The sequence below is a fragment of the Helicoverpa zea genome, chromosome 15 (genome assembly GCF_022581195.2).
Source record: "Helicoverpa zea isolate HzStark_Cry1AcR chromosome 15, ilHelZeax1.1, whole genome shotgun sequence".
NCBI lineage: Eukaryota > Metazoa > Arthropoda > Insecta > Lepidoptera > Noctuidae > Helicoverpa > Helicoverpa zea.
Genome location: NC_061466.1, coordinates 8365815 through 8393024, shown reverse-complemented (window position 1 = coordinate 8393024; position 27210 = coordinate 8365815). Strand labels below are relative to the sequence as shown.

Genomic DNA, 27210 nt, shown 5'->3' with positions numbered 1-27210 from the left:
AGCAATGCACCTCAATATGACTAGCAGATAACTTCATCTTCTTTCAATAGGTATTCTAGTCCTTACCTACGTTTCTACCAGACAATACCTACTTATGCCTATTACGTAACCTGCTTTCTAAACCTACAACTCTAAAAAGGAGCAAAAATAAAAATATTCAGTGCCCAGAAGTCACCCTCCCCAAACCCTTGAGCCACCCACCCGTTTATCACATCCCACATTTGCATTCCATTTCATTTGCCGTCCCCCGGTCTTTTATACCCTTTTTTACTGTCTTTTTATTTTTATTATATCGACCATTCAAGGGTTGAATAGTTCTTTTTTAGGTTTACGAGAGGACTGAAGTGTATTTAGATTTTGGGGTTAGCTTTCAGTATTTTATGGGGGCCTGATCTAAGTAATAGGCTCAGAAAAGTATGATTTGAATGGAGATTCTTTTATTTGGTTCTTCTCTTATTATTGTTTCAGGTTTATTGGGTTAGGAGAATGCAGATTGTTTGCCTATTTTTATGCTTGAAAGCATATGAAGATATCATGAAATAGCATCCTGAAACCTAAATCATCATCAAGAATTCTCTATACTCTAGCCCTACTCATAAAAATTCCATGAAAATCCGTAGTTTTTCAGTTTTTAGAATCTCAAGCAGACAGACAGACGTAGCGGGAGGCTTTTTTATAAGTTTGCACTTGTTGTGTAAGGATTAAGCAATTCTGCATAATAATAATTTCAGCGTCTGAGTAAAGTATCGATAAAGTGATTAATTGTAATTCGCATCATTAATTACTTTGGTCTTAGTCAACTTTATCTGCACTACTACGAAATATAAGTACAAAAACGACAATCGATTTATAAAAGAGATTCCAGAACATTCCAAATACCTTAATCACCAAGATTATCTATTAATCCTATTGCAGAGAATTGCATGGATAGATAAGTATCGCCACCTTTAGGTGGACGCACATTTGTCGCAGTAAACGCCACGAAGATACCGATTTTTTTAATTATTTTCATGTCGTTTGAAGCCTCGCACACATTGAATAATTCGTCCAGAGCGCCTATTCCGAGTTTACCAAGTGTAAAACTTTCTCGATACGTAAAGTATCACACAATTTAATCACGATGAAATGAATGAAGGTGAAATGCTTAGATCGTGTGATGTAACATAGATTCGTTATTTCAGCCGAGTTACAATTACGTATCGAGAGTTCACTAACAAAACTCGGAATCGGCACTCAGGTTGACAAACGATATCTATCTTCCTCGAATAAATCTGCAATCACCTTTTTACTTACAGACATTCTATTACCTACACTCAAAACCAACACCAATATTACCCAAACATAAGGTTCATATTTGTTTGACATACAACAATGACGTTTTACATTGTCAAAGTCATGTTCACACATGGCACCCGGGCGCGTCATTGATAAATATTATTTGCGTGACTTGCAGTTTAGTGATATGTGACTACCACACTCCCTGGAGTGTAAACGGGATATTTTTGGTCGTAAAATTGGTTTTCTGAAGTAAAGTTCGAACTTAAATTCCATTAATAGGTAATTTCTTTGCTAATTTTATGTCAGGCAAGCAGGTACCTAATTAGATACCTACAACATGACACCTTTGACATGGAAAAACTTTGTAGCCGTGGAAATCTAACCCATACTTGGGTCTATTTTAAGCATTGTTTCTAGCTGAAATATAGTTATAATTACGATGTGAATACCATCTTTGAATCCAAAATATTCTCTCTCTCTCTCTATCTACACAGTTCCGAATGTAGCTTTGCAAAACATGATCTAAAAATTTTCAAACCTCCACAATTTTGCAGTGTAATTAATTGTCTTAACACAACAGACCAACTGATTTAACTGATTCTACTATACAGCTAAATAAAAGTGGCAAGTTTTATTTAAAAAAAAAATTGAATAGAAGTGGAAAGTGTAATGTCCGCGAAAATTATCTTTAAACCTAAACAAAATATCTCAATAACAAAACCGCATTAACATGCAAGTTTAGCAATCAGCGTTAATCCACAGAACGTTAGCTCTTAATACGTCTGTCCGCTTCACCTACTGCTACACATCTGTATCCCGCTGCGCTAGTGAATTTTACTGAGACTGTTAAGGACTAGATACAACTCTAAGAAAGTAAGTTATAATTATAATAATGTCCTTGACCGATTCTCGGCCACAGCATACTCTGTTCTTTAACCCGTCTACGGGGAGAAACCATAGCGCACAAGCTTTTGCACAGACATAGTTGCACTCTTTTCTCTCTCAATCTGATCGCCATCGGACTGATAGGACGGCGTTCTAACATGGCTGTTGAAAAATCAGCTACAGGACGTAGAGTTCAATGCACTTTTCGAGGCTGATTTGGAATGGAACAGAAGTGTAACCTCAGTTTAAACCTAAAATATAAAAGCAAATAAATTCGTGAGACAATATTTTCAGGTGATAAAGGCCTAAATAATGAACAAGCCCAAAAATCTGAAGCTTAGATCGTGCTTGCGAGATGACTAGTCTGTCGGGGATGAAATAGAATTTCTATAATTATTGGCATTTTATGTCATATTCAGCAAATTTATTTAACCGGAAATATGAAAATAAACTATTGACAAGCGATTTCAGCCTACATGTGCAACTGCACCTTAAATGCAAAAAGGCTCGCCAGAGGTCACTGCGGTTAACAAGTACATACGATAATGCAACTACCTTCTTCAGACAGTTTAATTTATTCTAGACTAACATTAATTGTGTACGGTAAGTACTTAGACACTCAATTATCATTTAGGTATTCTGTATTAGGAGCACTGAAAAACATTATTTAAAGTACATACTTTTATATATCTACTAGCTTAGTGATTTTTTCTTAAATATATATAAGATTTTTACAGACAAAGAATATAAGTCTATGTTAAGGACAATGACTGCTTCTATTTGAACCGAATCCTAAGAAGTACCTATGTCTTCCTAAAGTTGAGAACAGAAAATCCACAGACAAGCTAATAAGAAGCTAAATTAATTTTTGATGAGTCTTTTTGACCCTATTTCACTGCTATGATTTTCCAAATCAGATTCTAAACTACTTAGGTACACATTCATTGATTTCCCTTTTCAAGTGATACCCCGTACACGATCATCATCTTCAAACATTATCTATCCTAACTTCGATATGTCAAAATATCTCTATTCCTCAACTAAAAGGATCAGAAAATTCTATTTTCAGCTCTGCCCACACTGAAGTCCTCGTCTTCACCATATTCTAATGTAACAGGCCACCCTGATCTAAAAACTAGTAAATCATACTGAAAATGAGCTCAAAGTAAACTGTACAGTGTACTGTGCACTTAAAATAATTTAAACTAATGCTGGGCTAAAGTAAAGAGACCGCCTTGCGTTTGGTGTTGCCAGTATTGAGTTGGTAGAATTCAATTCAATTCTGGTTTGAAGATTTTTAGCATCGATTCATTTTTACACAGTTTGAATTAATCATACAGATATGTTTGCAGGTACTTATTTCTTTTGTATTCTTGTTTTATTAAAATAATTTTTGTACCTTAATCTGACACAAATTAAAATGAAATTGAAACTACAGTAAATATAGTCTGAATATTGGGTTGATGAACCAAACGTATTTATCAATAATTCATTTGGTGCTGAATAGTTTTTACCGTGTAGTAAAGATTTTTTTTTAAATAAGTGTGTATAAAATATAGTTACCATACTTACTCCCTTTTCCTCAAAATATTCCCTTTTCAAAACTTCCTGCTTCCCCAAAATTAAAAGCAGCACAACACTGATCAGTTGTTCAGTCAGCTCGCTTCCATAAACAATGCTATTAGCGCGGGCGTTACGCGGCGGATTTTAAATTTGGAACGCGCACCGCCATTCGTCATGTCGCCGCCGCGCCAGCGACACGCCGCACCGCCAACTTCAATTGCTACAAGACCGAACAATCTTGATACTTTCGCAAATTACAAAAGAACTATTAAAAGATAATATCAAATTATCATGATAACTGTGTTTACGTTTTGTGTTTTCATTATTGAAATTCAATTTGATGGCCGGAAATCACAATCTTGGCTGCCAATCAAATTAACAAAGATAAAGTTCATCATCAGCCTATCGTAGTCCACTGCTGGACATAGGCCAAGTGCACGCCACTGAGATCGATTTTCGGCTTCTCGCATCCAGCTCCTACCAGCCGTCTTGCACAAGTCATCACTCTACCGTGCCTGAGGACGTCCTACACTACGTTTGCCGAGGCGTGGTCTCCACTCTAGAACTCGTTTACCCCAACGGTTATCGGTTCTTCGGCTAATATGGCCAGCCCACTGCCACTTCAGCTTGCTGATTCGGTGGGCTATGTCGATGACCTTGGTTCTCTGACGGATTACCTCATTTCTGATGCGATCCCTCAGAGAAATGTTTAAAGATAAAGTTATTTCGATCAAAATTATGTCTATCCATCCGGCTTAACTGATCTGCTTCTTAAACATAGCTTTTATTACTTGTTCTATGAAATCTAAATACTTATTAAGAAGATAAAAAACACCCATTTAACTCGTGTATTAGAAAAAAAGTTACGCAATTTGCTTACGTCAGAAGATAATAGATACCATATAATCGAAAATGCAATGATAATATTCACGCACTGAAATAACGTGACCACTCTGGTTTTTCTCTTAATACTCTTAATATCTATTTGAAATGATTCACATAAAGATTTCAGAGTCTGATTAAGCGATATTTCTATTATCCTGCAGATTATGGCACGTCGGCAAAATTCACTGAATTATTTACTTTAAATTAACAGATACATCATTTCTGTAGACGTCTGATCTGTTATCATCAGATTTGATAACCTAAAGGAGATAGATAGCTTTATTGTCATGCTTATAAACAATAAAGGAATAACTACATTTTAAAACATCCTTCGTAGTTAATGATGCTTAAATTCTACACATGACTGATAAAAAAGCGTATAAATTAATCAGGTACAGGTGTACATTTAATGAGACCCGCATGCCATGGGAACTACAGCCCGTACCAGGAAAAAATATTTCCTGTGTTACTCGGGAAGTTTTCTAATAGTGACAGAATTTTCCAAATCAATCCAGTAGCTTTAGTGCCTTTAAATAAAAAATAAATAAATAAAAACATTTTTTAAACTTAAAATGCAAAAAGTATCAAACCCACTCGCACAGTATACTCCTTGTGACTAATGACGTCATGTGTCCCGCGCAGCGATCGCAACAGCAAATGACTCGCGATGAATTTAAAATTGGAACTTTGCTAACGAGGGAGGCGGTATGTTGCGGATTTGTGAGTTATTGTCGCCTTGTCGCCTGGAACAAACAGCGTGTAACAGCCATTATTGTTTGGATAAACAGTTAATGCGTTGCATATGAATATAATATACCTACCTACTAATATAATAAAGAGAAAATATGTTTTAGACAGTTTGGCTTCGAAACTACTGAATCGCTTTCACTGTTGGAAAGCTACACTTTTCCCGATTGATAAAGGCTATTTTCCCCCGAAAGGGACAACAGTCCTACAGGATGCGAAGAAAATTGCGTGAAAACGGCTAGTAATATTGCAAAAATTTTAAAAAATAACCTTGACCTAGCTTGACTACTTTGAATAGGTACCTATTGGTTAAGAAAGTAGATTTTTCAAATTCTTCCATGATTAGGTATCGATCTAATGCAGGAATTTAGTGTACAACAAATATAATTGAACCCATTTAACACAAAATATACAAACTCCGCCGCATTTCCCGCCATCTCAGCAGCCATCTTCGAAAACAGACGCCATTGCGGTCGGATGCGTTCGTAGTTAAAAATACACGACCAGTGGCGACGCGGGTGGCCGTCAGAAAGATCAATTATTGTCTATTAACACTATAGCCAGCCAGGAAGTAATAGTGTATACAGTGATGTTGGCAGACTGTCGCGTTGTTTGTGGTTGGGATTTGATTTTCGAATTAGATTTTTTGTGTGCGTCATACTTAATGTTTCAATTTTGGAATTAAGAAGCTATGGGAAGATTTGAAAATTGAATAGGTACTTCTTTTATTGGGAGATCTACAGTACGAATGGACAGCTTCAAGCTGTTTTCACATCAATTCCTGTAACTAAACATTTATGAAACACGAAAACAATGAAAGTTCCACTACGTTATCTACGCAGACATCCAAAATACTTCCAATACCTGTAATAACCATGATCAGTTACAGTAATGCTAATTACCTACTTCATATTATTAGCTTTTTGCTTTAGGAACCCCTCTCTTCCTAAGATCCCGTTTAAAGATACGCAGTCTTTATAATGTTTATGTAAAACAGAAAGACTGGTGCAATACAAGGTCTCTACGTGGTAGGCAATCTTATCATAATTTATTGAGAACACATCATACATAGTTCAAAGATGTAATTGCTTGAGATTCAATTATCGTAAAGCCATTAGGTATCATAGTCATCAGTTCCTAGAAATTGTTAGATATATGCAGCCAAGTGCATGTTGATATCTATGTAAATACAATATATAAATCAAATAAATAGACTAATATTGTAAAGCTAAAGAGTTATTTTTTAGCAGACTGTCCAAAAGGGAGGAAGTCCATAATTCGGATGTTTGTATTTTTTCTCTCAGGAGCTAGGTACTGAAAACTGTTGTTTAAAGCTATTGGATGTATGCATATGTCGCAGCCGACTGGTTGGCATAGCCATTAACCGAAACAGCTAGCCTTTTTTACCTACATAGGTACCTACGTAGATACATACATAATACAATCACAATCTTTCATAGGTTCTGCCACTAATTATGTACCACATCCTGAATATCACATTGGCCTGTACCAACCAACCAATTGGTGCTCACAATAATGACCATCATTGGCCGCCAATCAGTTTAGCGTATGGAATTTACTGTAGGTACACATTAGGTACTAACATGATGTGTCGTGCTAAACGGGCGGCCATCTTGGTTCGTGTCCTAAGGCTTATGAAACAATAAGAAACTATTTTGTGGAAACTTTATGGTCAAAATGTTAATTTGGATTTATTACTTTAGGATTCTTGTAAAACAAAAAAAAATGAACTTGCCGATTTCAAGTGCCAAATCAATGCCTACCTAAGTAGGAATTAGCTACATTTCAGGGCAGGTCAGGGTAGGATCCTCTTTTCAAACAGTAATTTAGGTACCTACCTAAAGAATAGAATAAATCGTAATTTAAAGTTGCTTTTGCCGTTTTCAAAGGTGTCTGCACTGGCCTAGTAGGTATTCTAAATTTAGTTTATGATATGAAAACGATAGATATGGTATTTACTTAAAAACTCCAAATTGCCAGGAACACTCTAGCTACTTACTTGGTATCATGGTGGAAAAACATTAATAGGTATTCAGTGACGTAATTTAAATCATTAGTACTTGATTTCGTATTAATACCATTATCAATTCGTACGTGAGCTTCGATGCATCAAAATAAAAGATATTAATAAATATTTAAGTACTTTATGCATAATATTTCGATACCTATATTATGATAACCTACTTAATTCGTTTTTCGGAAGCAATTTTTTTACTACGCAGTATTAAAAATGGAACAGGAAAATCTGGTTTATTCTTTCAGAAATAATAAATAATTACTTATGACAATACATATACGTACCTAATGGAGATAAGATAGCAATTAAGATATATAGGCGGATCTCTTAGATGAGAATATCGCAACGATTTGGAAAACTCTAGAAAGTCTTGAAATCTCTACGATATAAAAATAATTATTTGTTACAATTGAGCAAAGTTGTTATATACTGCGAGTGCAGACTCTGAATCAAGCAAACGAAGGATTATTTTTGAATCGCGAGCATAACATAGTGATTTGAATTCAAGTTTAAGAGGCCTTAGTATCAAATAGATAGGTACTTATTTATTTATGTATTTAATAGTGTTTGTACACATAAAACACAAACAAGAATAAATAATAGAAACAATTGTACAAGGGCACAGCTTATCTCTAAAGAAATTTCTTCCAGCAGGCCCGTTATGGGAGAGTTAGAATAAAAGAGATAGGTACAGATAGACAGTGTAAAAAGAAAGAAGATGTAACCAAAATATAATCACTAACATAAACTACTTAGATACATATAGATATACATACAATAAATACTATATGCACCTATGACAGAGAGGAAAGATGAGTACTTAGTGAGTAAAAATCTATTTTTCTCACAGTTTTTAAGCAGAAAACCTACAAGTTTAAGCTATAGAAGTGAAAAACACATTTTGTTCCATCCAAGCTGTATTCCCCTTCCAAGATTGAAGACTACAAAAAAAATCGTAAGTATCACGAAATTTTCACATGCAAATTAAAGCCATTGACTAAATATAGCCTCCACATGACAATTAAAGATCTATTCTAAACCCATTACTAAGCCGTGCAAAGGTCCTAAGAGCCGACAAAAAGTTCAATTTAATTCGTAACTGTCGCTTTTGTGCCGGAATTATTATGAATAATGATGTTTGTGCGTGCCACAGCGATGTCGGTTAAGGAAGTGATCGGATTTTACGCCTCATTGTACACCGTTTTGGGCAGGTTGTATTCAGTCCTGGTCCTCAGGGCCCCTGGGTCTTCGGAAAATCCTAGTTATATTATTCTTCTACGCGAAATCTTACTACCTAACAAAAAAAATATAATCTTGTATGTATGGATATACCTACGGAAGCTTCAAGCTTGTTCCTATTTCAATCAATAGCTACTAGATATATTATGATGGAACTTGGCAGTAATATTAGATGTACATATATCGGAATATCGGAATATCGGGGCTTCTTTTTAGACCAGTGTGGGAGGAAGTAGTTTCTTCGAGACGCAGGTGATACCACGGGTAAATACTAATTGATAAATAGGTACATATATAACCTAGGGAAATACGGGCATTAGGTATATCCAGTTATTCAATACCGATGATAAAGATTGATTTCCCATGTGATATAATTTCCCTATTAACGATTTACAATTTTGATGGTAACATCCATTTTGTAAAAATATTCAAACAATATTTATCCAATTTAATAAGTTTTCCTATCTAATGGGAAGCAAAATACTCGGAATACATGAGAGATACACAAATAATTTGATTTTATCGACATTTAATACCCATCTCTTTGCCATTTTCGATTGGGTAGATAAAAATATTCGATAAATAATTACATGAATGCGTGTACTAACAGGTAAATCAAAATTCTAAAGTGTCAGTAATGACTGTGTCACGAACATATCATTATCTTGTTCATATTAAACTTACAACGTATTGAAAGATTTGCTATCAATATAAATCGCTTCTTTAAAATTTACGCACGGATTAGAACGGCTTAGTAAATCCGTAATGATTATTCTGATTGTAATGATAACAGTGGTCACATGGTCTTTAGATAAGTGCAAAATTTCTATTATAATATGTATTTGATTTCTGATAATGTGAAAATGTAAAAATATGTAAGGACACACAAACATTTTTGTTCAAATATTAATAACCGTGTCGGACCCGTGGTGCAAATCGATACCTGCTCCTTTATCTTTGAATTTACCGTACCTACACTTAGAAATAATCGTCTACAAAATGAACTCAGTAGTAACTAAGTATCATAGTAATCTGTGTGTGACTCAAGTAGATAGAGACACTTTCAGTAGGTAACACTATTTTCTTCTACAATAATTATTACATAAAGATTGTCTAGAAGTCCATTTAAACTCGAACGTGCCTTCTGTATTGTATTTCCAATTAACTGTTAAAAGATTAATAACCCACGCAAATTAATTTCATATAATTAGACCACGATGTTTCTGAGGTGTGTCACGCACACATCTCTTAATGAGTCTATATTTAAACTATTTGTCACTAAATTGGAAGATAACCTGCTATCATTAGCTAAAGTTTAATGACTTCATATGAAGGGTCAGTTCTCACGTATATTTGTATCTACGTGATCAAAATGTAGTATGCGATGCGCCATTTAGGTAATTAAGAGCGATTTGTGAATGAGTTCTTGATGATAAATTGAGGAAATAAACGTTTAATATTGTCACGCATAAACTTGATTGTGTTATTTAGGAGAAGTTTTGATTTGTCTTACCTTAACTACGATTTTCTTATCACTGATGCATCTGTAATGTATTTCATAATATATCCATACAAATATTATAAAGAGGAAAAATTTATGAAAGAGGTAACCTCTCTCTCTGAACCAATTTTGAAAATTATCTTACCAATAGAAAGCTACGTGATTTGTGAGTGTCATATGGTATTATTTAATGTCGAGCTACAAGAAAGAAGACGCAAAACAGGCTTTCTTCTAAAGTCTAAAGACATGAATATTGAGCCGCAAAAGTTTCGCGTATTATATCTTTCAATACTTCGCCATCTTTCATGTAATACTCTTCCGTATTGTGAGGTCCGTCATATATTGAATAGTACTATAATTGATTTATGATTGCTGGGTACCGAAATCATCACCTATTGACAGTTGATACGTCTCAAATTATATTCCAGTAAGAATGAGTCATGTTTTGCCAAACTTATTATTGAGAACAGAGCATTTAACTTCCTTATTTTCTGTCTTTAAAAACGGATAAGTTGTTTTTATAATATTTTATTATTTGGAGTTAAACAATAGTATGAATTGTAGCGGCCTATTGGTTAAAACTTCTCAATTACGAGAGTGTGCGTTCGATTCCAGCTCAGGCACGTATCCACGTAACTTTTTAAAATTATATTCAGTTTCTAAGAGTATATTTGACACCTGTGGCTGAATTAAGGTGAAGGAAAAGATCTAGAGGAAACCTGGACCTTAAAGTCTGAAATGGCCAATTCGCTTTGGGTAAGCGCTCTTTAGCTACTAAGCTCATTCCTTCCCTATATGAGAGGAGGCCTGTGCCTTGAAGTGGGACAGTAAAAAGGTTGATGGTGGTACAATGGTAATCATTGATTCTTATGATAGAAGAAAACAACAATTTCTGGAATAAGGTGCAAGCAGAGACACTTAATTTTATCGAGAATATTATCATAAAATTGATGTAGTATTTTATTGTCTATACTTGCAATATCACGGAATTAAGCCAATATGTGCTAAATGCTAAATGATTATAGTATTATCTACGAATAATCAGAAATATTTAATAATCTTCATAATATCTTTGGGAGTAAACAAATCGTTTAACAGATTTACCGATGACGTCAGAAGACTGTCCCTATCATATCTCACGTTGTTTCACAAGCCTAAGAAATTGATAGCTGCGTGTTCTAAATATTATCAGGCTCAAGTTTATCGACAACATAAACGTCTGTTTTTCTTAAAACAACTTTGTTTAGGTACTTTGAAAATTGGACGTAATAGTTAATAATTAGTCGTTTTATGAAAACTAACGCTCATTTTTCATTAGGCACGTTTTCACCAACAGGATATGTACGTCCGATAAAGAAAAACAACTACTTACGACATATATCCGCTAGAGTGAAATCACTGTTAAAGTGATTCAGAGAAAGAGTTCTTTCACTGGATGAATGAATAACTATGGAAGATTTGGAAACTTAAAGTGTCTAGACGTTATTTTGTTTGTGCAAATTAATACTATTATCTGGATTCAATCGGACTTCTTTACTTGTATGTAATCTGTGGATGCATAGATATCTCTCTACAGTTAGTAAGTCCGACGAAACTTAAGAAAATTTAACCGCAGTTTTAACCAGTTACTTTGGATAGCTTAGCATCTACACAATATCCTCAAACATATCAATGTGTGACCATGTTATTATAACTGTTGACAGTGATTGATGCCGACTATAGTTAAATAATAGTTTTTATACATATGTCATGACGACAATGATTCTAGGAAGTATGGGAGGAAATGTCAAGGGCGGCGATAATTTTAAGTTTAATTTATCAATCGTTTGTGAACACTTGACTGTGTATAAGTAGAGGTATTGTTTGGAAATTTGAAGGTATTTAAAAGAGTATTTTAAGTGCTTGAATTGATATTGTAACTAAGTGCTATTGATATTGTTCAATCATTTAAAAAAATCTTCGTTATATCTCAAAAGTACTTTGCCCAGGAACCTTGAAGTATGCACAATGTTCTGGGTTATGGTTTCTGTAAAGGATACTTCTTTGATGAGGAATTGCCATTTTTCGGAGATGAGAAGTCTTTAGATGAGCAGAGAGGATCTTTTGGGAATTTTGCTGACCAACTCACCTTTGTTCCTTGTGGAGAACTTTTGTAGCGGAATCTTTCGAACAATCCAGCAAGTCTGGAGAAGAAATTGCACTGCCAGGAAACCATCGAAGTTCAAATTTATCTTTCACCCTACACGACATAAACCTTTTTAAATCCAGCCTTTTCTCATAAAGGTTGTCATGTACTCATTAAAAACTAAAGATACATCGTACAAATGGAACGCGGCGTTCTTTTTTCGAAAGGCAACGTTCGCCGTTCCCGCCCTCGAACGCGATTGGCCGATAGCCGAGTACGTGTTGATGCGTTTGCGCAGATAAACCGACTGTTGTGCAATATAGCGCGCTTTGAGTGCGTTATGGGGAAAATTTATTGCTTTAATTTTAGAAAAAAATATATTTTGGGATCGGAAGAACGGTGACCGAGAACATAAAGTTTCCTCACACGATGTGTACAGTGATATTCAGTAATTACGCGATTACGTATGTTGTTGACGATTTACGACTTTGTCAATAATATCTGATAAAGTTCGATCTACTATCTGATATTGTGGGAAATACCAGCTACGTAAGTAATGTCTATCTATTTTTTATCTCTAGATCTTCAGACAAGCTCATTCACGAAATCCTCATTTGAAAACCTACAAAGTCAGAGAACTCAGATACAATTAAAATAAAAATCAGGAAAGAGTAGTCCAAATAAAATTTAATTGTCATTATTTCTATATTTACAGCATTTAAATTAATAAAACTAAATTATCCTAAAGTAATCTAGGCACAATATCAGCTATTTCTAGGTACTAAACTTAGGTATATACTTTCGCTTGGAGTAAGTAATAATCGCATGGGTGTATATGATATGGTCTTAACAGTATCTTTGGTCCACTCAATTCGATATTTGGAGAAGAACTTCACCATACAAATCCCGAATTGAAGTTGTGCAAATCTTGTTCCTGTAACAATAAGTAACATTTATGAAAATCACGTCATCAGCTTAAAAGTAACAAATATATATTGATATAAAGAGGAAATATTCCCTAGGTACTGAACCGATCCAACCTCTATTTACGAACTGATCATGCACACAACTATAGTCATCATTAGAGGGAATAAAAAGAATCTTAACTGAGAAAAAATTGACAAAATTGTTTTTCATTATCCCGAACCCTTTACTAACTAAGGAATCATTATCCCTTTTCAAGACAAGACATTCAAAAATCAATTTACTCACCAAGACAACTTCGAGGACCCAGTCCAAATGAGATCATAGCACAAGGATGACGGTCTTTCGCATTCTCCGGAGCAAATCTTTCAGGTCTAAATTCTTCTGGCTCAGGATAATTCTTCTCATCATGATGAATAGCATAGGGAGATATAGCTAGAATGGTATTTTTCTTTATGACAAAGTCTGTGCCATCCAACTTGATATCCCGACCAACGTTTCTTGACACAGAGTTAGTTAAAGGATGCATTCGTAACGTCTCTTCAAAGACCATTTGAAGGTATTTCATATCTTTTAGTGCATCGTAACTAAATTTGCCATTGTGTTTTTTCAAAACCTCATCAATATCTTTTATTAATAATTCTTGGATATCAGGGTTCTCAGCCAAGTGATATAATGCATATGTTGATAGCAAAGCATTGTTTCCGTAGCCAGCTAAATAAAATATAAACACCTGTCCAGCTAAAACGTCATCCGTGATTTTCATCCACAGTTCTTTATCTTCTTCACTTTTTTTACCAGAGCTTACATTGCCTTCTCGTCTCAAGTCCATAAAAATATCCATAGCTCTGTTAATGTCAGCCTTTTCAATGGGTTCTAATTTGGTGCCTGCTTCAATAACCTCCCTACAAAACTGAACCGTTTTATCCGAGAACAGTGATAGGTTCAGCTTTGATAGAGCACCAGGGAACAACAATTCCATTTCGAGACAGTAGCTTGGTGTCTGAAATTCTTTATCCATCAGATCACAGAGTTTGTCGTCATCATTGTAAGGATCAATATCAATGCCGAATGCGCCCATCATTATTGAATCAACGCCGTACTTTCTAAACACCGGCAACGTATCAATTACAGAATCTTTCATTGTGATGCTTTCGATATAGTCAATGAATTTATCAGCTCGATCAGCAAGGACAAGGAAATTGTTCTTGAACTTGTTCGCTGTAAAGGCTGAAGTTAGATGTTTCCTTAAAACCTTCATCACTCCTATATCGGCATGAAATAGATTATCACCCAAGCGTTCTTTGCTGAAATTCACTCCACGATCAGGGAACGACTCAAAGTCCTTAATGAGCACTTGTTTCACTATATCCAGATCACGAATGAGTAACGTTGGAGACATCATCCGGTAGAGACCAACCACTTTTTCGTTGGGATATTGTTTATACAGCTCAGTGTAAAGAATCCCAACGTGTTTTCTTCTGAAGAAGACATCGATAAAATTTCCAAAAAATGGTATGGGAGTTGGTCCTTTCACATTTTTGCTTCTCCAGTAATTAAATGTTCTCGTGAAGTAGTAATATAGGAAACACACTATCGTTATGAATGGTGGTAAGTAATAAAACATGGTTGTTGTCACAGCAGAGGCTAATTCGTTATTAATGACAAACGATGCTGTCCAAATGTTATATATAAATGAAGGGCCGGCGATATGGCGTTGCACTGATAATAGGAATAATTGGTTTGAGGTGTAACTTTTCTTACGCTTGGATTAGCGATGCAATTGTGCATGTAACTGATATTACAGTTGAATGAACGTGAGTCATTTGTTCTATGAGGTTACTGAATACGTTTAAAGAGTCTCGTACATTATACAATTGATTTCAGGATTCTTCTGGGGCTAGATTTTCTTCAGTTATATTTCTGTTACTTATTCTGCATGCATTTTCTCTTGGATTTATGTGAACTCAATTTTTCACTTTATGATTTTTTAATTTTTCACAGGCTGGAAAATAACACAAACACTATTGATATTGTCACTAGCACTTTGATCTGTATCTTATAATCTTATTGATAAATAAGATACGATCGATTAATATTTTATTTTCTATCTGGGATTTCCACTTATTGTGTCGTCAAATATTTTGTCACCATTTAATTACGAGTAATTTGCACTGAATCACAATATACCTAGTAAACAACAAACTCAATCCACGTACCTATAGTTCCTTAGAAATTATTATCGATACTAATTAATTAATTTAAAATCACAGTAATATTAATATCACGACTGTCTTTATCAAGTGAAGACGAATAAGTTTTCGCTGACTCGCGATTTCGCGAGGTTTTATTCAATCTTTAATTGTTTATTTTAATAATTAGTTTCGTTTGATAAGATAACTAGTAGCCGCTACCTAAGCCTATAAGCAATGAATTTCATTTGTTTTTGTATGTTTTCAAATTCTAGGTAATTAAGCAGAATTACATAAAGATCTCCACTTTTTATTTCTTTCATGTCAATGTATAAATTCTAGATTTAGAAGAGTTTACATCTACATTTTCGCAAAATTTTACCTATACAATTTCGTCAGTTGAATCTGCCCGATAATTACTTATCAAATCCTTATCTTTTAATTTCAAATGTATTAAAAGACAAATACTGACATCATATCGTAGAAAAAAACACGAAAATCACACACTCAGTCATTAATTTATCGTTAAATATCTACTGATTGCACTTCGTTTGAAAATCTTTAATCATCATCAATATGTCCAAAATCAAAATACGTATTTCTTAAAAATATGTCGAATGATAAGTTAACAAAACATCAACATAGTTATCCTTAAAAATAATGGTTTAATTGATTGTTTTCACATTTTGAATCATTCAAAATCTGTAGGTACCGAACTTTGCTTTGGTATACATTCATTCGTATGACATTTTTAGTGCATTATATCTATTGGTATCTCATCTTTACCCAGTACAAGCTGCCGTCAAAATCTGTCGTTGCCAGGAGGCCATATAGTCTGCATGCATGTTCTTTACTACAAGAACTTAACCCAACAATGGTCATAATATGGCCAGAAGTATCTAAACCGAATTCTGCATCTTCAGCTTACAACAGAGACACACAAGAACTTTCCAATATGATTGATAAAGAAGCAACCTTCTCTACTGCCTTTAAAAGTATTTAATAACCAAGACGAATCATGAATCTAATCACACATCTATTCCACATCTAAATCTAAGGTAGGTACATCCAAAAAATTACCATCAAATCAAGTCATCGAAAAAACTGTATCAAATTGGATACTCCAAAGATACCGGTATCATTATGAGGAGTCTAAACGTCAGAAGATGGTCGGTATATCTAATTAAAGTCATGATTTATGATGGACCAAGTGGGAGCAATTATTGTGGGACGATTAACAATACTGGGCGTTAGACTGGCAAATGTTGCTACTATGATTTTGGTGGGAATTTGAAGGATATGGATGAGTTCAATGATGTAAACAAACATGTGTGTTCGTCTCTAAGATGAGTATTGAGATATCCTACTTCCCACTGGTACTTATAAAAAAAGACAAAGTTCGTGGGGATGTTTGGATGCATGTGAGCACGTTTGATACTTTTTAAAATCAATGATGTTTGATCAATCAATAATGAGTTTCAATAAATCATTCTACATTATAACTGAGGTCAATGATAATCCCAGTGGAAAATGTGACATCCTTTTCTTCCTTACCTGATCCTGAAATATGGTCACACTGTCTACAATTGGCAGATGATTATGCAACATGCAATGCCAAGCCCCATATGCCACGGACTCGCTACTTTTTAGGTTGTTTAGCACACAAACCACCCCCATTATTATGGGTTTAGGAGAACTCTCCACTGTTTTCTAACCCAAATTGTGGGTCAAACAGTTTTTATATGTAGTTTTTTTTTTATTGAAGATGTTCCCGTAAAGATCTTGGTGTTTATAGAAATGTTTATTGTAATGACGAGTTATCAGAACTGTTTAGTATTTGCCGTTTGGCTCCTGTCTTGGAATAGTTTAAGGATACGTTTGAACGAGGTCATTTGAGAAACAGTCGTCATAACTTGGACACCATTAATTAAAGTGTTACCTGTTGAGGAGGTCCGGCTCTCGCTCAGTCTTAAATACTGGCACTTAGCTGCTGCATCCAGTGAGATTTGAAGCAGACCCAATATGTGTAGTTGAGAAAAGCTGAAGTGATCCTGTATTTTATTTTACTTTTACGTGTGTATCGCTTGTGCAAAATCAAAAGAAGGAGGATTAATTATAGAAACTTAAACGTAATACTTAAAAAAGGGCGCTTTGTTTGAAGTAGCTATATACTTTTTATCGGCGTGGATTGGTACCTAAGCAACGAACTCCAACCGCAAAAAACCCCAACTCATCTGCAATTTGGTTGCCAAAGAAAAAAACACGTGCAATCGTTTCATCAGATGATAATGTATTGTGAAAACTGTTGTTATTTAGAAATCTGTATTCACAACAATGCTCTTCGCCCGCGGTGAGCTATTGTTACGCTTTATCGATGTGCGCATAACATTTAAACTTGGACGGTCGTTACACCGACGTGGTCAATGGAACATTGTTTAGGCTTACACGGATGAAGTGCTTCTCATGTATGTAATCTCTTAAGATATACTGTAAGATATAAATAGGCTAGCATTAGAGCACTCTTTATTGGTCTTTTAAGTTAAGATCCTCTCCTTGAACTGCAAATATGCTGAATTCGGCAAGAGTGTCAGTGACATTTAATATGAAGTCATTACTTATTCATAAAGTATTCTAAATCAAATCTTCTTTAAAGACAGTCGTAGTCTGGTTAAAATATCAACAAGCATTAATTACAATGAATTAGCATTCAAACGTAATCGTATTCCAATCTCAAAGTCACACTCATAAATCTCTTATCATTTAACCACAAATTACACGACTGTGTAACAAATGAGCGTATTAAGCGTTCCCACAATGCAGCGACAGGGGACGTCCGTTCGCGCCCGCTGCCGGAGGGCGAGTGGCACTTTTTGCCTTTTTTGCCGGGCCTTTTTGCCTTTTTTCCCGTGCGGCGGGTAGTCGGACAAGCGGCCAAGAATGTGACCGTGTGTAGTGCGATATGAAACGCCGCTGGGCGTAAAGACACTCGTTTTTTGTGTATGGAGCGAATAAATTGCTGTTCTTAATCTCCTCGTAAGATGGTCAATGACTATAGCCCTGGGACATGGTGGTGTACTCTCAGAGTGCAATATCAAGGCTGCCTTGGATTTTATATTTAATACCGGGATATAATAAGTTACCTATAAGTCACATGCTATAGTTTACTACCCTTTGAGTGTCGAAGGGCATCGATTTAATTTAAAAGTCGATATCTATAGTCGGTCTAGATTGATTCGATCAATCAAATCAATCTTTCTTTAATCGACCAATTGATTGATGTCTTCAATATGTGCATGTGCTAGATATAAAATAATTACTTACTCAGATAAATCAATATTGATAGATTTAGGAAGGCGAAAAACAAAATTCTATATTCTGTTACTGCCTACTGTATAGTAGAACTTTTACAGTTACAGGTCCACTTGTACGCTTACCTTGTAGAACTGAAAACAACAAAATTCAAGTTAATAAACACCCAAAAAATAACAACCAACAGCAAGCATTACAACCAAAACGACATCTCATACTACACAAAAACATTTGTAATACGAAATAAAAATCACAATACAGCTCAAAAATTCCCCCTAATTTACATACGTACGGCAAAATCCCTTTCAATTTCAATGGTACCCCTTTCCCGGTGATTATACGTAAAATCATTGGTAATTACGTAAGTGCGGCGTCTGCGCAGGTCGGGTAATGGTCGAACGTTCCCACGGTGCAGACGTGTCGTAGCTTTTTAAGAGTTAAGTAGACGTCATTTTTTGGGTTTTTAAAGAAAATTTGTTAGTTTGTTGAGGAATTTGTGAAAGTTAGGAAAGGGAGATGTTCTTAGTTGCTCAGTTTTCTACTATTTTTGGTCCTTTCCTCTAGAGATAGGTACTCGAATTCCAATAAGCTGGATCATTTATAAAAATGATACCAGCCAGTGAGCTTTATTGTCGGTCGCCCATGTATTTACTTAAATTATGGATGGTTACAGTTTTCTCTATATAACATGCGTCATAGATTAAATGGAAAATACACTTGTCCTAAATTTCTAGCCTGTAGGAAGATTTGACTATTATTAGATCAACCAATAAAATGTAGAACGATGCAGAAATCAATTAGGCTGAAAAAACGAGACCCGCTATCGCATTTGCAGACAATATGAACGTAATAATAAAAATGTTCTTATTTTCGGTCATTCAGCTACATCTGTTTCTTAACGACCACTGATTGACCAATTTTTATGTAATTTTAATGTGTAGATATAACAAACAAATATTTTTAGTTTGTGTATAGGTAAATGTGGCAGTGGGGGTGGGGCTCATCATTTCAGCTTAGACGAGCTCTATCATGCCCTTTTGATTCTGATAACTTTCATTGCTTCAAAATAAAAGCATAAACAATGAAAAGTGAAGATGCTGAATCTAATTGTCTGGCAGGGTCATGCAGTCTTTGTAAACAGCCGCCGGGCAATTTGCGTATCGGAGGCTACTACGATTGCCCCTCATTGTACTTACCTTTGCCTTTGCTAATTTCATAGTAAACTGGGTATTTTTGTAGTTTATACTGCCTTTGAAAATTCAGGTATGTATTAATACAATAGGTAAATATTAGCCACGACAAAGTTGTTTGTTTTTATTGTTTATCAAATAACCATTGATAGACTTTTTATGGGGTCGTGGTGGATCCAAAAATTATCGAAACAAATGACGTCTCGTCCGTAGCCAGACAGTAAAACTAAATGAAAGTGTGGAAAATTTCAAAGTTCAGTAGATAAGAAAATATGAAAAAAATATAGGCATATAGTTAAAGGCAATACCTATATTATCTAAAAGTATCAAGATTTTAATATTTAATAGTCATCATAGCAACTTATAAATACTCCAGTAGCACCCACAAAAACATGCAACAATCCTAAGCAATAGAAGCATGAATAATTTTCAAAAGCAGTAGCGTAAAATTCATGCATTTTCTTTCGAACCTTTCTTTAGCGCCAGTCACTTGTTTTTTTACCAACCACCTTTACTATCTACCTGGTCCTTCTTGCTAGGGAATAAGGTTCAAATTGCATTGATCTTAGGAGTATTAAGTGAACATTTAACTTTGTCATCTCTAGCTGGTTGGGAGGTCCACTCGTCATAGCCACGTTGTCATATCCGCCATTGTATTCCAACAATACATATTGTTCAGAATATCGCAAAGTAATTACTTTACTATGGAATTATTGATGTAAAAACCGATTGACATTTTAAGCAGGCATTGGGATCACAAAAGCATCTTTAGGGTATTTTGTTTTTGCAACAATACGAAGAATAAGTGTATTTTCGAGTCAACTTTTGTATGAAGCCGCTCTCGTTTCAGTTTAAATGGGATTATATTAATGTTTATATTGAAGTTGCATAGGATTTGAATAGTTCAATAGTGTGTAGTATTGACTATAGTAAAACCGTGGCGCCGCCCGTACTTTTGTATTCGCAATGCACCACTATAGTAAGCTGTCTTTGGTCTAGTGGTCACGCGCTACATAGTATTGAAAAAGATTTTGATTCCAGATTCCAGAGTCAGGTAAATAAAGATAACTTTTATTTATTAGTTTTAGGTTTAGTAGCAGTTCTAAGTATTTAGGTATGTATACGTGTTTGATAGATGTATTACTAATCGGACAAGTATGTAAAACAAAAATCGTATGAAAGAAAATCAACGATTAAGACTGCAGAAAGGTCTTGACTATCGTCGGCTTCTATTATCTGGTTAATACCTCATAGTAGGTCAGTAAACTGCATATGATATTATTTTGTATACGGAAATGTAAAATTATTATTTTCCAAAAAAATATAATCTAATCGTCTTGAAATGCCTCTAGATTGGGGACTTTACCTAAATAATCAGGACGATGTCCCTCAAATAAATTGGCAAGGCTATTAATTTGGTCTTACTAGTTACACATAATATATATATCGTGAGAGTACCTACAACTAAACATCTGGGAGTTCCCCATCACAGTTTTAAAACAAACTACCTCAAGTCATTTAACTTTTATGCATTACCACCATCCGCATCCAAGAAATCTTCTTAGGTACTTATAGGTAATTCTTAATAGAATGTCACACATCTCGGAAGCTGAAAAGTGAAAAGCCCATATCTTCAACTTGCGATGTAGCACTTAGGATTTGAATGTACCTACTAACAGATAATACAGACCAAAGTCCACTAAAGAGAAACAGTACCTTTACTACAGTATACAAATGGGTATCGACTACATTCAAATCGATACATTTTTCTACCTTTTACATAAAGTTATAAGTATCCATGAGTCATTTTGAGCAAAGATATCACAAATCTTGTTACCCACTACGACCGAATGTTAAAAGGTTAAAATGTGTTACCGATTTTAATTTAATGATTAAATGTACGAGACAGTACTGCTCACAATGGTTTCCTATACGTAGTGGTAAGCATCGGATTCCGACATCTCGACGACTATTAAAACTAAACACCACGTTATTGTAGTTGTGTGGTCCAAGTTATAAGCTAACATAGTAAAAAACGGATCAATAATTAATTGGTCTCCAAAGTCTCATAGTTCACCTTCTACAATCCAGTCCTTTTTCTACAATCCAGTCACAGTTTTTTGACTAAAAGTCACCAACAATTATATATGTAGTGTGTATGTATCTCTTCTCATGTAAGAAGAGGCCGTGACCTGTGCCTTGCAGAAAAACAATAAATAGGCTTAACGATGATAGTGATGAGTTACATCGCCGATACCTAATTATAAAAATTATTTGACCAAGACAGGTAAGTATTTCTCCCACTACTTACTTACCCAGTATTTCTGAATTTTGTTTAGTCTATCGCTAAAAAGGTATTTCAATAGGACTAGTTTTCTTATTAACCCTTCTAAAATTTCCTCTAACTACCTAAAACAGTGTTAACCCTCTACATCTCACGGCCCGCACCGATATTTACGAGTGTCGGTATCACCGCAGCGATCGGGCGTTGGCAAATGATGTTAATTTTCGAGTTTTACAGCGAAACAAAGCAATGGTTATCTTGCGAGGCATCGCTCACGAGTTCTGCCGCGGTATCTAGCGGTAGGAGCTACGACTTGTGACGGTAGGTCGGGGAGACACTGAGTGTGGGAGGGTTAAAATGTGGGACATTCTATATGCATTTATGAATATCGTTTTGGTAGTAAAAGGTACTGTTTTTTAATAAGGGTAGATCGTTTTATAATGGTGAATAAGGTTAATGGTATTCCTAGCAGTTAAGAGGGGTGATAAAATTGCCTGTAAATGTTAACATAATTTTATTACTCATACGAATATCACGATGGCTCAGTGTCCAACCCAACTTTAATCAAAGGTCTGATTGATAATTACAGGATTTAGGTACATACTTATTTTTGCGTACGCAAACAATTTGTTGATTAAAATTAGGAATTTAAGCGTAAAATCTCTGATTAATCCAATTTTTGTAATCTTCCATTCACGGCTGAATTCGCCTAATTTACTTTACGATACGGGTTAGATAAATCCTTAGTTCTTATCGGTTATGTGACACAAAAGGTGATTATTAAAATAATGTCATGGAAATGACATTCAAATAGAATGTTCTACCATTTTCAGTTGCTTAGAAGATCTTTCACGTAACTTCAGTTTTAATGTTCCAACCTGCAACAATATTTCTTTATTTATTAACTTCGGCTTATGTTTATTTATAAACACTTTGTCGTTCGTCAAAAATAGCTTGTCTGATTGTCTGTGCCAATTCAAAATTGTGATCGATTATGATTTCATTGTTCTGATAAAAAACATACCTGCAGAATTAGTAACTACCTAATGATTTTTTTTAAATCCAATTGCCTACAGTTAATTACCCCTATAGATTACAGTAAGCGTGTTAAATCCTAATTTAGAGTCATCTAGAAACATGCATTGCACAATTCACCAATTTATTCGGTGAATAATGTCATTCTGAGATTTTTGGAAATTCTTGAAGACGCAGCGACGGAAAACGGCTCGCGATTAATGATCCATAAGAACTTAATGTGATCACACATACAATTTGAATTTGTTTGAATTTGATCTCCTAAAACACGGCTTCAATAATTTTACATTAAAATTTTGTTACTGACCCCAAAATAAAAATAAAACACCTACATAAACCCATTGTACCCCAGACTTCATCAAGCGCAATCGGTGTACGGACACGCACGGCAGTCGCGGCCGAATTACGGCTCGCGATAGAATCGCAACGACAAATCGCACGACCGACGTCCTTCTGCCGGTTTACGCTTGGCAAACTATCGGGACATTACTAAGATTGTACATTATAGCTTCCCACTTTCTTTTAGATGGTGTCGCGAAAATTTATGGGTTATTGTTTGGCTTGAAAGATTGTTATGTTACGCTTAGTTGATGTGGTTTCTTTTTTGTCCATTTGGTGGTATAGTTGAACTTCCTATTTCGTTAAATCACTATGTAAATGCATTTTTTCCTTTTGATATGAATAATAGACACCTATCTTTGCACAAAAATAGATAGAACTACTTACATTTTGGGAGGGATCTCTCATGGAGAGATCAAAATTAAACGAAGAAGATCTTCAAGATATCAAGGAAAATTATTTGATATAATGATTTCTATTTATAAGTCTCTATTTTAGTTATCTACAAGTAAGTTAAGAACGAAATCATCGGTCGAATTAGAGCTACTTCAAAACTGAACACAATCATCCGATTCGATATTAAAACAATAAACAACCTAGGTACTATAATATTGATAGCCTATCACACCATTTTCTTTCCACATGTTAGAACAGAAATCAGACATCATAACCCCTAAAACCCACACCTACCAAACCCTCAAAACCTTCAATTCCTAAATCCATTTAACCCTACACTTTTGCAGAAACTTCGTCCATTTCGCAAGCAGTTCACGTTAGCTAGGCATTGCGTGTTAGGAGCCTATCAAGTGCGGTAGTATCTGCCTCACGTTATCTCGCCCTGTCCTGTAGATCGCGAGCGATACTAACTTGGCTTGGATACTGCCTACTTTTAATGTGGCATTTCGTTGGTGGGAACTTTTGTTGGTATCCTAGTGTTATGGATTTTATGAGTGCAAAACCAAACGTAACTTTTGAAGGCTGACGAGTAGGTACCTATATAATGTCATATGACGACTTATGATCCGATATCTATGTAAATCTTGTGATTTGCCACTCATACTTAGGGAAGAGGGTGGTGCTTTAACCAACAGTCCACCACGACCTGCAATTTTGTAGAACGGGTCGCATGACTGTGACATTAATAAGAAGCCAATACCAGCAATAACTCTTCAACGTGACCGCTGTTACTTGATGATCGCAGTCTGCGCGGTGACCGCGTGCTCTGTCCGCCGGTAACAAATTAGCGCTGTGACCGCGCCGTGGTCACGCGCACCCGACCTTGCGGGGTGTGTTGCCAGTTGGTGAAGACAGTATTTGGGTAAATAGCTCTGTTATTAATAAAGCTGGACTATAATTTAAGCGAAGAATTGCTGTGTTACCAGTTGACGAAGATAGTGTTTGGGCTAGTAAGTAGTTCAAGTGAAAATAAAACTGTGAATAATGCTCTTGATGACAGGTCTGTGAAAGGTTAAGACACCCTATCGTACAGCCAACAACTCCCTACGTAGGTAACGTAATCCTGTTGAAATTCTTTGAAGAAATTCGAAAGACCAAAAATCAGAAAGCAAAAAGTTAACTATATCACCATTTAATGTGCTTACTGTAAACTGAAACCATGGTCGGATAATATAATTTCCCGGCAGGTACTTTAAATAGACTTCAAAAAAGAAGCAGATACTTTTTTGGAACCAATCCAATTGTATTTATTAAAATGTAATCTCGGTTATTTCACGTTGACAATTTTATCCTGTTTATTTTCCCAAATAAACCCACTCCAATCAGAAACAGCCCCGATGACGATCGTTCACGATCGGCTGGCGGTAGATACAACAAGATTTACTGCTCTATTGGTCGATACATCGACTGCTGCGACACCGGCAAACGCCCGATAGATGGCGTTGGATACTGAGCCACTTGGACACTTGATTTATTTGTTTGGAATCGTGGTTTTTTATGCCCTTTGTGTTAGAAAATTTAAGAAATTGTTCTTTAAAAATGTTGAGGTTTTTGTTACAAAAATGAAGGCTGAGATTTAGGGTGTTGAAGATGCCTTCACACTCGACTTTGATATCCTCCTCAGATATATATAAATTCTACATCATCTACATCTCACTAAACCTCAACCTCAACTCAGTCTTTAATAGTGTCTAGGTAATAAAGCCATTATTAACACCTTTTGAAAAGGATTTTAGTTAATCAATTTAATGACATTGCTAAAGGCTATGTGTAACTGTTTAACAGTTTACGAACAGCCAATAACAACAATAACTGTTATTTAATACCTAATACTTAAAGCTAGCGGTAACCAGCGATTAAAACAAAACATTTAACTGCTGAACTAGGATCTAAAAAGCACAGCTACTCTTAGGTTCATTCCACACAAATCACAATAGGGAGTTACGAGCTAAATTATAAAGGGTGCCCCACACGGTCGTCAGCTCTCCACTATAAAGTAGGTGAGTCAGTACACTGGCAGTTGGCTTGCGACTGCGCAGTTCTAAGGATGGCAGGGATGAAAAACTTAAAACTTAATACCTAACGTTGATTTTGATGGTACAAAAATGATGTAGGTACCTACATCTTATTTCAAAGCGTGTAATATGTGGATTATCTACCTGCTTCTCGCTAGACTTGATTATAATAATTACTGTTACTGTTACCACAGATTATATAATAGTTACTACGTAACAGATAAATCACTCCATACAAAAAAGTCCATACCTACTGTTATAAGCACCTACAAGTTCCCCAACTACCTACAAATTCCTATCTGCGTTATAAAATGAACCTTAAAAGCTCGAGCGCTTGATTGTTATTCCAATGCGATAGCGCACAGTTCAGTGACCGCAACCGTGCCGTGGCCGTGCTTAGGGTTGCTTCTTACAATTTATTAATAGATATTTAAGTAGGAAAACAAAGTTACGCTTATTTTAAGAGAGCCATTTTTAAAACTGAGTTTTTAAATAAAAAGTAATATCAAGAATATTTTTCTTTAGTTAACTATTGTATTGCCTACTAAAATGGAGTATGGGTATATATTACTAACTAAATATTACCTAATACGTAAGCATAGGTAAGTACTTAAGTAAAGCTTTCGTCAAAATCAAAGTCGGTTTCCAACTATTTTTCGAGCACAAGTGCCATACCCCATATGGTACAACTCCGTCGAGTGTGTTGATACATACCTAAAATTGGTTTCTGCGTAGCGACACGCGTAATGTTCCGAGTTATCATTAAGTTGGAACTATACCTACTTACACTCGAGATGTGTTTTGAGCTACAAAACTCACAATACAGTTCATATAACTAAGTAGGTATCTAAAGTAAAATAAGTACCTAATGATCTCTGTTGTTAAAATCATAAAGTAGAAATGTATTAATTTATAAAAAAAAATAGAATTACTAGATAAGTTCATACATATAAAATGTTTCTAAATCTTACAATAGTAGCATATAAACCAACACAACTCAAAATAATCCATCAGTTTGTGAGGTAGCTTAAAAAACCTAATAAAAACCAACAGCATAACATGCCATGAAATAAAAATAATAATATTAGAGCGCGCGCGGCGCGTGTGACTGTTGAAAGCCCTGAGCCGCGTGGGGCTACCGGTAACCCAGCGAGCGGTAGGCATTTATCGCGCGCAAGTACGTCGAGTGACAGAGGCCTGCTGTT

The 27210-nt window shown here is 35.3% G+C and overlaps 1 protein-coding gene and 1 long non-coding RNA gene across 2 annotated transcripts; both read right to left on the bottom strand.

Moving 5' to 3' along the window:
• Positions 1 to 4991: 4991 nt before the first annotated feature.
• LOC124637064 lies at positions 4992 to 15729 on the bottom strand. The gene is made up of 2 exons (XR_006985174.1): positions 15405 to 15729; positions 4992 to 5354 (listed from the first exon to the last, which is right to left on the bottom strand). It is a non-coding gene; the product is annotated as an uncharacterized LOC124637064 (long non-coding RNA).
• LOC124637063 (cytochrome P450 6B6-like) lies at positions 12931 to 15483 on the bottom strand. Its single transcript, XM_047173384.1, has 2 exons — positions 13474 to 15483; positions 12931 to 13195 (listed from the first exon to the last, which is right to left on the bottom strand). The coding sequence occupies exons 1-2, from the start codon at positions 14810 to 14812 to the stop codon at positions 13026 to 13028; spliced, it is 1509 nt and encodes a 502-aa protein (XP_047029340.1). The 5' UTR covers positions 14813 to 15483; the 3' UTR covers positions 12931 to 13025.
• Positions 15730 to 27210: the final 11481 nt, after the last annotated feature.